The sequence below is a fragment of the Fukomys damarensis genome, unplaced genomic scaffold, assembly GCF_012274545.1.
Source record: "Fukomys damarensis isolate Sample0158 unplaced genomic scaffold, DMR_v1.0_HiC HiC_scaffold_39, whole genome shotgun sequence".
NCBI lineage: Eukaryota > Metazoa > Chordata > Mammalia > Rodentia > Bathyergidae > Fukomys > Fukomys damarensis.
This window is the reverse complement of record NW_022900951.1, coordinates 10,220,029-10,232,596: the sequence shown is the minus strand read 5'-3', so window position 1 is coordinate 10,232,596 and position 12,568 is coordinate 10,220,029. Positions and strand designations below refer to the sequence as shown.

At 45.2% G+C, this 12,568-nt stretch overlaps 1 protein-coding gene across 4 annotated transcripts in view; it reads left to right on the top strand.

The window, feature by feature from the left end:
- Positions 1–12,568, top strand: part of Gpm6b (glycoprotein M6B) — a 41,227-nt gene that overhangs the window by 7,316 nt on the left and 21,343 nt on the right. For 2 of the 4 annotated variants that reach the window (XR_778329.2, XM_010613946.2), the window contains exon 2: positions 1,182–1,301. The exons of the other annotated variants lie outside the window; for them this stretch is intronic. Coding sequence is in view for 1 of the 2 variants with exons in the window: in XM_010613946.2 (XP_010612248.1) it covers positions 1,182–1,301 (120 nt within the window). In the remaining variant the exon portion in view is untranslated. The remainder of the gene's footprint in view (positions 1–1,181; positions 1,302–12,568) is intronic. 4 annotated transcript variants of the gene reach the window in all.

Below are 12,568 nucleotides of genomic sequence, written 5' to 3'. Positions count from 1 at the left end.
GAAGGATTTTCTGTAAAACACCACCTAGAAAAGGATGTCAATGAATCCCAAATGAAAACTTCTGGAGAGTTTTCAGAGTTGGTGGAGAACAGAGTTGGCATTTTGGTCAGTCTCTGTGAGATGTTCAGTGGGCCTGGTCAGGGTATCTGCTCATTGCCTTGTATTATGGTTATTCACTAGCCTTTATCTTCAATGATCTGCGGTGCCAAGTGGAACATTTGAACCCACTCTCCTGGCAGTCAATAACAGAAGCATTTTTTTAAGTTTCCTAAATATTTGTGGTACCCCAGAGGATATAACCCCTTATTAGTTTTTATGGGATTTTCAGGCAGAAAACTGGCCATAGTGCCCTATTAGTTTCTCAGGGACTTCAAGATTGTAATTCATCTAACAGTTACCAGAAGCCTACTCTGTGCCAGGCAAATTGGTAGGCGTTTTTCTCTCTGAAGCTCTAAGAAGTGGGAAATATGGTTGAAACACCAGGTAGAGACTTGATTTCCCAAGGGACCAGTTTTCACTACTTTGAGTGAGTAAGCAGTGGGATGGCCCTAGGCCAGCAGCCCCTTGTAACACAACAGAGATCACCGAGACTGGATTTAATCCAGAACATTCTAGGTTCTGACAAGCTGAGCTGAAGATAAGGTGACCGAGAATACCATAGATGTCAGCAAGAAGAACAGGCGTTCATTTCATTCAGAATTCAGCAGGCTACGGGATAATTTGCCAGATTCCTAGGATGGGAACTGGGGACAATTTTGGAGAGTGAGCCTGTGTTCACCTTTGCTTGTGCAGCTGGCGGTAATTATAGTGCTCTGTTGGTCTGAAAGCGAAATTGACAAAGAAAACTACTGTGAGCAGCCAAAATTGAACTATAAATAGTATCTTCCCAAAATGAGCATTTTAAGAGGTGGGTTTGGAGAAGGAGTGAAGAAACTGAGCAAAGACAACACAATTTTCGTGCTTTGTGTAAACATAAATTCAAAAATGGAGGCAGAAACTCCAACATTCTTACATTTATCATGCTGAGTTGATAAGCTGGTACTGAAGGGTTGCATTTCAATGGCATATTTTTTTGAACTCCCCATTCCTTTAATTATATGGTAAAAGAATAACATAAAATGCTGATATAGAATCTTTGCTGGAGACAGAGACACTGACTTTTTGCCACCTGAAATTGGCAGTGAACAGCAGAGCTGAAATGGAAATTGGCAGGTACCACTGGATGTACCCAGGCTCAAAGAACCACCAGTACCATCCTGTGCCAACCCTGGGGGACAGGGCTAGCCCCTTGAGCAGTCCAGGTAAATACAGCCATGGGGAGAATTCTAATAGCAAGTCAACTGTTATCTTTACTATGATTTGTAATGGCTCTTTCAGTTTGGTGATATTCATGTTTTGCTTGATCAATTCATTTGGGTGTGAATGGAATCAGCCTTTTACAAAGTTTTTGATCATCTTTCATTTTCTCTCTCCCTTTCCATTCCACCCCATCATTCTCCACTTTCTTCCCCCATTCCTTCTTTCCTCACCCCTACCTCTTCTTCTCCAAGAAAACAATACACAGTGAGACATGTCTTTGGGTGACCCAGGAAGTTTCTCATGTGTGAACCAGCCATGGGGGAGGGAACCGTACCTGTACAACTTGCAACCTAAAACTAGGCCAGGGCAGTCAAGGAGCCTTGGACCAGAGTCCTGAGCATCCCCAGTGTCCGCCCAGCCCTGCCATTTGACACTACTCTCTTTTAACATCAAAGCCTATGAAATTTTCACAGTGTATTCAAATTCCACCAGGTAGGTCTGCGGGGCCCGTTTTCCATTGTCCTTGTTCATGATGAACACTAGCCTCTCAGACCACTGGGTGCTAGGTCGGAATGCAATGCGTGCAAGTCCGCTTGGGGACCCAGGATGGGGAGAATGCTGAGCAACACACGCATTCACTCTCCCATGTTCCCAAGACCCCACATGGCTTAGTATTTTGCGACACTGACTCGCTGATTTTGCCAACAACAAGCTGTAGTTCGGATTGCACAAAATGTTGATATAGTGGGTTGGTAGTGGGTCAGAGAAACACAGAAATGAACTTAAAGTGTTGCTGTTTTTGTGTCAGCCCATCATGTCACCTTTTCCAAATGGTTGCTTGCTTTTTGAGGGATATATCAGTAAGGATGACAAGTAGAATTGTAGAGAGCAATCCTAAGAGATAGTGCAAGATGCCACTGAATGGCAGTCATAAAACCCATAATTAAAGCTCTTTCTTTCTCCTTTTCAGACCTAGATTGTGGCATCAGGTTAATTAACCTGAAATCTGGTTTGGAGTCAGTTCTATTTCTTGGAATATGCATTCCTTCATTTGACATATGGCTGTTCAGCGCTGGTTCTGAGCATTCCTAGCTAATCCTGGTTAGAAAAGCTGAGAAAGGATGGACTGGGCATCCAGATCCTTTCTCTGAGATCCTTTAAAGGAGGCAGGGGATTATGGAATCTTGATTTACAAATTGCCATTAGATGTGCTACATGCATGCAAGGGATTACTGTTCAGCATTAAAGAGGAATGAGGTACTGCTATACGGTGTGGGACATGAATAGACATCAGCAACACAGTGCTAAGCAAAAGGAGCCAGACATGAGAGAACCAATGCATTATGACTCTGCTTATATGAAATTTCTAGGCTTGATGAATCTGTAAAGACAAAAAATAGATTAGTAGCTTCCAGAGGCTGAGGGAAGTTGGGAATGGAGATTAACTACTAAACGGGAATAATAATTCTATTTTGGGGTGATGAAAATGTTCTAAAACTAAATTGTGGTGATGGTTACACAACTCTGTCAATCTACTTAAAACCATTGAATTGTACACTCTAAACAGGTAAATTGTATGATATTTAAGTTATATCTCAAGCTATTTTGTAAAAAAAAAAGGTTCCCCCAAAAGCCATTGGCTGTGCATAATTCAAGATGGGAGATGGGAAAGGAATATTTTTCAGCAGGAAAAGAAAGCTCCCCAAGTTATCAGAAACTACAGGTGAGATGTGGCCGTTCATTTTCAAAGTATTTGATGATACTAAGCCAGTTGGAAATCCAGAAGGAATTTGAGTCTTTCCTGTATTTTAGTTCATTAAACTGTGTGACAAAGAGTAAACATTACACTGGTGTTGGAAGCATAGGCCTATAATCCATGCATGCTGGGAGGAAATCCATGAGTTTGAACCCAGCCTAGGTAACTTCGCAACTTAGTGACAGCCTGTCAAAAATGAAAAAAGGGCTGGGAGAGGTAGCTGGTCCTGAGGGCCTGGGTTCCATCCCCAGCACCACACAAACAAAAAAGAGTAAACACCAATATCATGGAGGGGGCAGGGGTGATGTACCTCTCTCTAGCTGTTGTTCTTGAAGACTTTCTCTAAGCGTTGAGCAGCTCCCTGTATGAGCATTGCAGGAAGATTTCTCTACTTTTGACCAAACCTCAGAGTATTAGCATTCTGAGCAGCAATACCAGCTGAGAACAGAAATACAAGACTCTAATTAATTTTCTGAAGTGAAGTTGGTTGAGAATGCTGAAGAGTTTGGGTTTTCCAAGGGTGACGTGGTGGACACTGAAGACACAAGGTCTGGGTGCTGTTCCTGATGTGCAGCCCATTAGTCTCTACAGAGCCTGAGGCACAGAAGCACATGCTGTCCTCGGTCCCTTGTCCATTCCACTTGGATTTTGGCACCAAGGACATTCCAGTCATCATAGATTTTGGTGCCGGCTAAATTAGACACAAAGTAAAAATTTTTAAAAATCCATAGTTTTGAGAGGTGTGTGTGTGTGTGTGTGTGTGTGTGTGTGTGTGTGTAACTTCGGAATGGTGTGATGAGACATTCTGAGACTCACATGGTATTTGGTCGTTGGTGACATTACAAGCGATCGCGACTTCCATAACCTAGGAAAGAAACAAATTCGCTGAGCTTGATGTAAATAATTATCTTCCTAGATCCTGAAATGGTCTCTACTCACATGTCGTTTTAATGTATGCATCAACCAATGACCAGTAGACGAAAAGATGCTTCCGAAGCCTAAAATGTGGGGAGCATTCGCTTTGGGAGCCAGCCTGGGAGACCTTAACACTCATTAGTAAAGACAATGGTGCAGGCCAGGCGAGACTGAACTCCACCCTGTTAGAGCCCTCCCGGGTGCTGTGAGGTTTTCTTGGCTCCAAAATCAATGCAGTTGCCATTCTGTACTTAGATCCCAAACCAGCTGGTGTGAGGGAGAAAATAGAGAATTCCATATGGCTCTTGTGCGCTGCTTTTTTTTAAGGGGGGGGTGAGAATTCTGTTTCTTTCCATGGGGGAATAAAGAGGTTTTGACACAGGCTGACCAAAAAGTCTTTGCCAGCAGAAGATGCTCTCTCTCACCTGCACAGTCACTATGGGTGATCTGCCTTTTCCCCACTTACTTAGTCCCCCATGAAAAGGTCAAGGTGGTTGTAGTCTCCTTTGCCTTGATATTGTTCATGTCAGGTCTTGAGAGAGAGCGAGAGAGAGCGAGAGCGAGAGAGAGAGAGAGAGAGAGAGAGAGAGAGAGAGAGAGAGACTGCCTGGGCCCCAGGCCTGACAAGTGCTCTGTTGCCTGAGGCAAGCAGGGTAAAAAGGAAGGGCAACAACACTAGATCTGCACTCTGTGGTGCTGCCCACTGGGTCACACTGACTTGGGCAGTAACAAGAGAATTTAGATCCTCTGTTCCACACAGGGCAGGTGGCCCAGTAGAATTTGCATCCCTTGAGGGCTTTTTAGAAATGCAGGGCCTCAGGCCTCCCTGGACCCGCCTTAGAATAAGATTTCCATGGAGATCCCACCGAAGTTTGAGGAGCACTAACTCAGAGAAAGAAGTGACACCACAGGAAGGAATTGAAGATGTGAACTTGCCCTTAAGAGATCTAGAAATCTCCATCTCTAGGAAAGAGAGAATTACTTAAGGTGTTGATTCTCCCTCATTCTGGAGAAGCATGAGGAAGAATGACTGGCAGTCCTGAGCGTGCTGAGTCCTTGTTGGATTGCAGGACAGTGGCCTTGAGTCCCTTATCTACTTGTTTGATGAAGGAGATGAGGAAAGAACATGGTAAATAACAAAGGCCCAGAGGAGACTGTTTTTGATGAGAGCTTAGGAGGTTCTCAGATGTCTGTGATCTTCTCTTTAATGTAATCCAGTGGCATGTGAGATGCTACGACTTGATTTGGGATACAGACTAACAGGCCAAGAGTGACTGTCCCTGTGCTGTCGTTGAGAATTCAGCCTGACAGATGAAGAGGGAACAACCACCTGCCTCTCCCATTGCCCATTCCCCTCTTCCAGATTTTAGTTTCTGTGATCTTTGGGTTGAGCTGACCATAGATAACTGCAGAAGTCCTGACAAAGAGTGCGTTGTGGGACAGCAGGCCTAGGGAGGGGAGATCTGGGAGTGTTGGTGCTTAGCAAGCAGCAGAGATATTACGATTCCTGAGCAGCCCTGGCATGTTGGTGATGGAGAGGAAGAACTGGCATCTTGAGGTCGCTGCTGTAGCTCAGGTTGCACTGTTTGAGGCTGTGTCTGCCCGGCTGTGACCTCAGGAAGGCTCCCTGGGAACTGTAGCCTTTATCCCCACTCCCTGGTGCTCCCCACAATGTGGGATTTCCTCTTTTCTGAGTCCTGTGAAATACTATTGGATTTTTGCCATTGTTCTTTAGGGCCACTTTTTCTAACCTAAGGTTGTAAGGCCACTAGGCCGGAGGTCTTTTTCCAAAGCACTTGCGATATATTTCAAGAGGACAAGCACCTCCATTTTTGCTGCACTGTGGAGCCTCTGTGTGGTTGAGCGTCCACCGGAACCGTGGGCTGATGCTGTTGTGTGGGTCTGATGGTGCTGCGTCCCTACCTCCCAAGTCTGGGTGCAGAAGCTTTCTGAGCTAGGAAATTCTCAACCTATGGGATACTTCCGGTCACTTTTGGTTCAGTGGAGGGAAATGGTGAACACCTTGCAAGCTTACTGTAGCTCAGCTTTGTGCTGTAAGGGCCCAGAGTTTTTAGGGTTCTTTGCATTTTGTCTTCTGCTTTGGGAATTATTTCATTTTCAGATCACTGGAAGTTTTTGAAAAAAAATGTGGCCTATTGTACAGTAACAATTTTACAGATAATTTTTACAGACTAATCAGCCATTTTTATGTGTGTCTCTCTATATAGCATTTCCTGATTATTTACAGTGTTCAATATTTTGTTTGCTGTATTGTCAATATATGATTAGTGCTTGATTATGTAACAATGGCCTCCTGTGTCTATGATTTGTCTGCTCTCTTTGCCTTTTGGTCCTGTGTCTGATCCTCATTTCAGAGTAGGCAGAAATAGAGAGCAGAGCTGAGAAGCAAATCGATTGTACTGAATGCCAACGTGGAGCTTTTTCTTGGGCACAATGGTTGGGTCAGTGACACAGTTTGGGTTATTCCAGACCTAGTAATTCTCAGTCGTTTGGAAGTAATGGTAAGTCTTTACCTCCTTTATGGTGTATCTCATGTTATGTTTTCAGTTACTTAATTTTGTTTTGCAATCTTTTGCCACCCTTTGAGGTAACTGGGGACTCTCTGAAGTAGCCTGGAAGTAGCTGAAGTTGGCTTCTCACTTCTCTAGGCCAGGTTCTTTGGGTGCCACCATCACTGCCAAGAAAGCCACACCTCAACCTTTTTCCATGTCCTTGAAAAGCTGATCAAAAATGGCTTTTGGACAAGACTGCTTTGGCTATCAGAGTGGCACTTCTGTGGCATAAAGTTTTCTCTGAAAATCATGCTTCTCTTTTATCTGGAAACTTCCATGAACAATGCTTAAGGAAAACAACTCTAGTGATAGAATATCTGGTTGGAAGGGGACATAATAGGGTCAGAACAAGCCTTTCTGTGTCTTGAAACAACCTACTTTATCTTTCTGCACTGTTCCACATTGGTAACCGATGGTAATTTTTCTGAGGACTTGACTTAGGACAGGCTTGTGACACCACCCACTGTATGTTTCTAATTAAACGTGTACTAAAACCAGCTGTGCTCACTTATTTACAGGTAATCTGTGGCTGCTTTGTGCTACAACAGCAGGGTTGAGAAGTTGCCACCCTAAGCCCTGAATCTGTGAAGTGACATGCCACCACTTTGGCCATATTGTAACGCTAAGAAGCAAGGCCCTGGGTGCAGCCACACTGTAGGGGAGGGATCCCTGACAGTGTAACTATCCGAGGCAGAGGTCGCTAGGGCACCTTACACAGCTGCCTACCATTTCACAACCGAAATGCATTCTGGGCCCCCTTAAAGCACTGGCTTCTCTCCTGGGGACCTGGCAGGTGCTCGATGCCTCTGTGAGTTTCCTGTCTTGCTCTCTGCTTTGTCCTGCCCCAGCTCCTGGGACCAAGCAAGCTCTCATTCATAGTGCTGAGTGACAGTGAACTTCCTTTACCACTCATGATGCACATGAACAGTTTTGGTGGTCAAGATCTTGCAGTATCCGAGTTGCTCAAAGCTCATCGGGTATTTAAGTCAACCCAGACCTGAGTGCCATTGTGATGGCCCACACGTGTATGTACCATGCTTTGGTCCTGTTCTTCCTCTCTGCGGCCCTCTCTTGCCCGCCTCTCTCCCCCACTCCCCTGGCAGAACAGATAGGTTTGAATTAGCTCCCTTTGCTTTTCTTGTCCCTAATTCTGGCCTCTTGTTCTCTGTTTGCATAGCCAAAGTCCTAAGTCCTGCCCTACCCTTTGCTGTCCTCAGCACTCGGCGCAGAGGTGGCTCTTGTCACCAAGCGAGGGGCACCCCTTGGTTCTGCTGTCTCCCAGCCCACCCAAGCCGGGTGACGTGGCTCCTTTCTTTTGCCACCAACCCTTAGTTCTCCAGAGAGTTCACAACCTTTCTAAGACACTAGCGTCTTTTGTAAAAGTCAAACCAGTCTTTGAAAACTTGTTTGGGGTGGGTAACTGACATGCACATGTCCTGCTGGAATCAGCACCACAAGAGGAGGTTGATGTGTTTGTCATGCCCCAGAGTTTCCTCAAGCCCTTTAACCCCTTCCCTGCCAGCCCTCTCCCCAAGTGACCACTGATTGCTGCCCTCCTGCCGGTACCAGGGATTGAACCCAGGGCATTTGCACTGAGCTGCATCCCTAGCCTTATTATTTGACATAGAGATTCTCAAGTTGCCTAGGCTGAGCTGGAATTTTAGATCCTCCTGCCTCAGCCTCCCCAGAATGCTGGGATTATATGCATGCACCACCACACCCAGCTTGATTTTCTTTCTGTCTTCTCCATAAATTTGCCTTTCCTTGAATGGTCCTTAGGGAGATTTGTTCACAGAGATCCTCTCAGCCTCTCTCATTTGTCCATTCCTATAAAGTGTCGTGTGACTGAGTTTTATCTTCCCTGCTTCTGTTGAAGACACCCCACCCTCTTGGATAAAGCTCCACAAGCCCCGCTCTACCTCCACCTACGGCTGAAGACTGCTTTGCACCCACTCGAGCCCAGCCTACACACCAGTGCCAGATTCGTGTCTTCAAAGCACATCTCTGATCCTGTCATTTCCCCCTCTCCCGCTGCCGGCTCCTGGCAGGTTGGACACCTCCCACGGGTCCTCTGCACAGCACCCTGCTGTCCTTGAGAAACTCGGGGGTACCCTGGCCCCCGCATCACACAGGCCCTACTCCCCTTCCTGAGTGTTTCTCAAGAGAATCTGTCTGCATCCCTGCCATCCACAGACCCATTCCTTAGATCCCCATAACTGCCTGGCGTGAGGGGTGATTTGCCCTACTGCACCCCTTCATGTGCCTGCGTCACCACTTTATTACCAGGAAAGTTTCGTGTGTCATTCTCTCATCCCCCGCTGCCCAACGCCTCACGCACAGCCGTGATTCCACAGCCCCAGAATGGATCCAACCCAGGAAGGCAAGCCATTGGCCCTGAGTGTTCAGGGAAGCTGCAGGTATTGCTGCGGGAGTGGACATTGCATTCTGCAGGCCTCCGCGCCCTTAAAACCTGTGCGGTCTGCACTCGGGCTCTCCCTCCCTACTCCACATCAGTCTCCCTGATTCCTTGCTCCCCCGCTTCACCAGGATGAGAGCAAACGTGTTTGTTCGGAAACCCAAAGCTACTTCTCACAAGAGGCAAAGGAAGAGACTGACAGGTGTCTGTTTCTCGGCTGTGTTTATTCCCAGCCACATGAATGTATCTCACTTTGATATAATCACTTGGCTTCCATCATTACACAGAAAGAAAAGTTCCTCATTACATAGATTTAAGGAGAAGCTTTTTAAAGAGTCTACTGAGAAACGATTCCCTTTATGGCAGTAGGAATAGTCTCGGGATCTTTAGCATTATACAGTTGAACTTTTTTGTCTAGGACTACAAGAAAGTCAAAAGAGAACTGAGAAGCAACTTATCATGTAAGTGCATTTCCCCTTAACTCTTTGAACCACCCCACGCATTAACTTCATAATATTTCCCTAATGGGTTCTCAGATTTGGGGTGTAGTTATGTCCTTTTACACTCTTAAGTACAACCAAGGCCCCCACAAACCTTCTACTCATGTAGGTTACAAGGTTAGCATAGGTTCAAATATACAAACATTTTCTTCGTTAGAAATCTTAAGAAATGTATTTAATAATAAACTTATTTTTTAAAATAAAAATAAACCCATGTTGTGTTATCCTAACTAGTACTTACAAAAGATAACTGGTTTCCAAGTCTAAAGAATAATTTAGTGGGAAAAGTAAGTACTGTTTTACAGTTTCTGTGAATGTCTTTAATTCCTGGATTAATATTAAGCAGCTGGGTTCTTGCCTTTGCATTTGTTTGGAGGCATCTTGTGATTGGTCTTGCTTTAGCTGAAGTACAAAGAAAACTAGAACTGATGCAGGTACATAGCTAAAGAAGAGAGGAGTGTTTTAGTGGTTTTTTCAGATCGCTGTGAATTCTCCCTTGATAATACACCCAAATGCGGCAGGTAGTGGTTTCTTAAAGACTACTTGTAGTGTGGGGACTGAAACCATATGGAAGAACATTGTTACTGTGTCCCACCAAGCTCCATTGCTCTGTCTTGCTCTTTAACCTTATATTCAAGGGTGATTTTGTGAAATCGCACACTGGTTGTTTGGAACATAACGGTTCTCTGAATTGTACAGATCATTCAAATATTGACGCAGCTCCTTAAACCATATCAAAAAATCTCATTTGTTCACATCACCACCAGTTTTATTAAGGAGTCGCCTAAAGTTAGGATGCTTTCAGTCTCACTAAGGTGAGTACAATTTGCCCACATTCACTGGCAACAGATACCAGTTGGTTTTCCTTTGAAGTGACAAAGTGTTCATTTGGTTTATTTTTGAGAAAATATCTGCCAAGTACCAAAGTCTGCATAACTCTAGCTTTTCAGTTGTTCTTTCAAGAAAAAAACAGTGCCAGGCACGGTGCCGAACACCTGTAATCTCAGCACTCGGGAGGCTGAAGCAGGAGGGTCAGTGCAAGTTTGAGAACAGCCTGGGCTACACAGTGAGTGCAAGGCCAGCCCAGACTGCATAGTGAGACCCTGTCTCAAAAAAAGGAAAAAGTTCTCATTTGGCTGGTAAAGTGGTCACACGAGCGCTTTACCTGAAGATCACTGTGCTATGTTGGTACATAGCACAGATATTCGAAAGACACATCCTTAGGGTTGAGAGTCAGTAAAAATGAGCCATTTGTACTGCATTTATATTGCACCAAGGATGTTTTTAAGTAAAGCCAGCTTTTTCTATTTATGTCTCTTCCTAGCCATGCATGGCGTAAGGAATGTTCTGCTGCTGCGTAAGCTTTGGCGGCACTGCCCGACTCCTGCAAAGGCATCAGCAGTTTTACTGTGCAAATGCCAGTGCAGTGGAAAAAGTAAACATTGAACACCTTTATAAAAAGAGTTTTGACCCGCAGAGCTCCTCAAAGAGTCTCAGCTTTTATGGACCATTCTTGGAGGAACCCATGTTCTGCCCTGGCTCAGCATGGGGCTGGCGGCCAGTGGGATGGTGAGTAGTTGCATCCCCTACCCAGAGGTGTTGACCCAGAAGGCTGTGTTTCAAGTTTGCCAGCCACTGCTTTTCTTTTTTTTTTTTATACTAGAAATTGAACCCAGGGCCTTTGCACTGAGCTACATCCCCCAGCCCTTTTGAGATAGGGCCTTGCTAAGTTGCCCAGGCTGGGCTCAAACTTATAATTCTCTTGTCATGGTGTCCCAGAGTGCTGGGATTATAGAGGTTCACCACCATCCCTGGCTCAGCCAGTCCTCTTTCATGCAGCTCTGCAAACTTTTCTGTAAAGAGCCTCTTGCTAACACTAACTCTGTCTCTGTAGCTTGAGAATAGCCATAGATAATATGTAAATGAGTGGCTGCGGCTATGTACCAATAAAACTTTATTTAAAGATATAGACATTTAAAATCCACGTACTTTCCATGTGTCACACATTTTTTTTGAGCTTTTATTTTTTCTTTTTTACCATTTGGAAATGTTGTTGCTCTTAATTTATAGGCCGTGCAAAGATTCAGCTTTGGCATGGAGGGTGCACCTTTATAGGCAACTCTGGTTTTCCAGCTGACACGTTCACTGAAATCACCAGGGGAGTTTTAAAACACACGCCCCCTATGTCCTGAATCCCACCCCCAGAAATTCCGATTCACTTGGTCAGGCATTAGGATGGCCACTGGTCTCCAGGTGGTTCTAATGTACAGGAAAAACCAAGAATTTCTGTTGTATAATTTTTTAAAGTAAACTTTGTTTGGAGCACCCCTAAAGCTGTTAGAATTTGTCAGTGTCACCAGCTCCCTGGGACTAGGATTGTGCATCATAACCTCGGAGCATTTCTTGCCCTTGCTACTGTGATGCTTTGGGTCTAGGTGTTCTTTGTTTGGGGTGGGTTGTCCTATGTATGGTAGGGTATTTAGCAGCATTCCTGGCTTCTGCTGTTAATGGACATTGCCAAATGTCCCCTGGGGGCTAACTTGCCCATGGTTGAGAACTAAACAGTGTGTAGGGTTTTTAATGCCCTCTCTCAAATGCTCCATTTGGGACCCGGACACATCTTGGTTGTGGGGAGCTGTCCTGCCCAGAGAGGGATATTGACCAGCATCCTTGGCCTCCAAGCACCCCTTCCTCCAGCTGTGACAACCAAAAATATCTCCCCACACTGCCAGATGTCCTCCAAAGGACACACTCATCCCCTGTTGAGAAAGCTACTTAGACTTCCAGGAATCAGGGAAGCTTCTGTTCACTGCCATTTGCTTCTGCTTCTCTTAACCAGGATTCTGCCTCCATTTTCCTGGTACTGGTGGTTGAAAAGTTGCAAAGCTTGACTCCTCCTGTGACAACCAAAAATATCTCCCCACACTGCCAGATGTCCTCCAAAGGACACACTCATCCCCTGTTGAGAAAGCTACTTAGACTTCCAGGAATCAGGGAAGCTTCTGTTCACTGCCATTTGCTTCTGCTTCTCTTAACCAGGATTCTGCCTCCATTTTCCTGGTACTGGTGGTTGAAAAGTTGCAAAGCTTGACTCCTCTCCCTCCTCCCC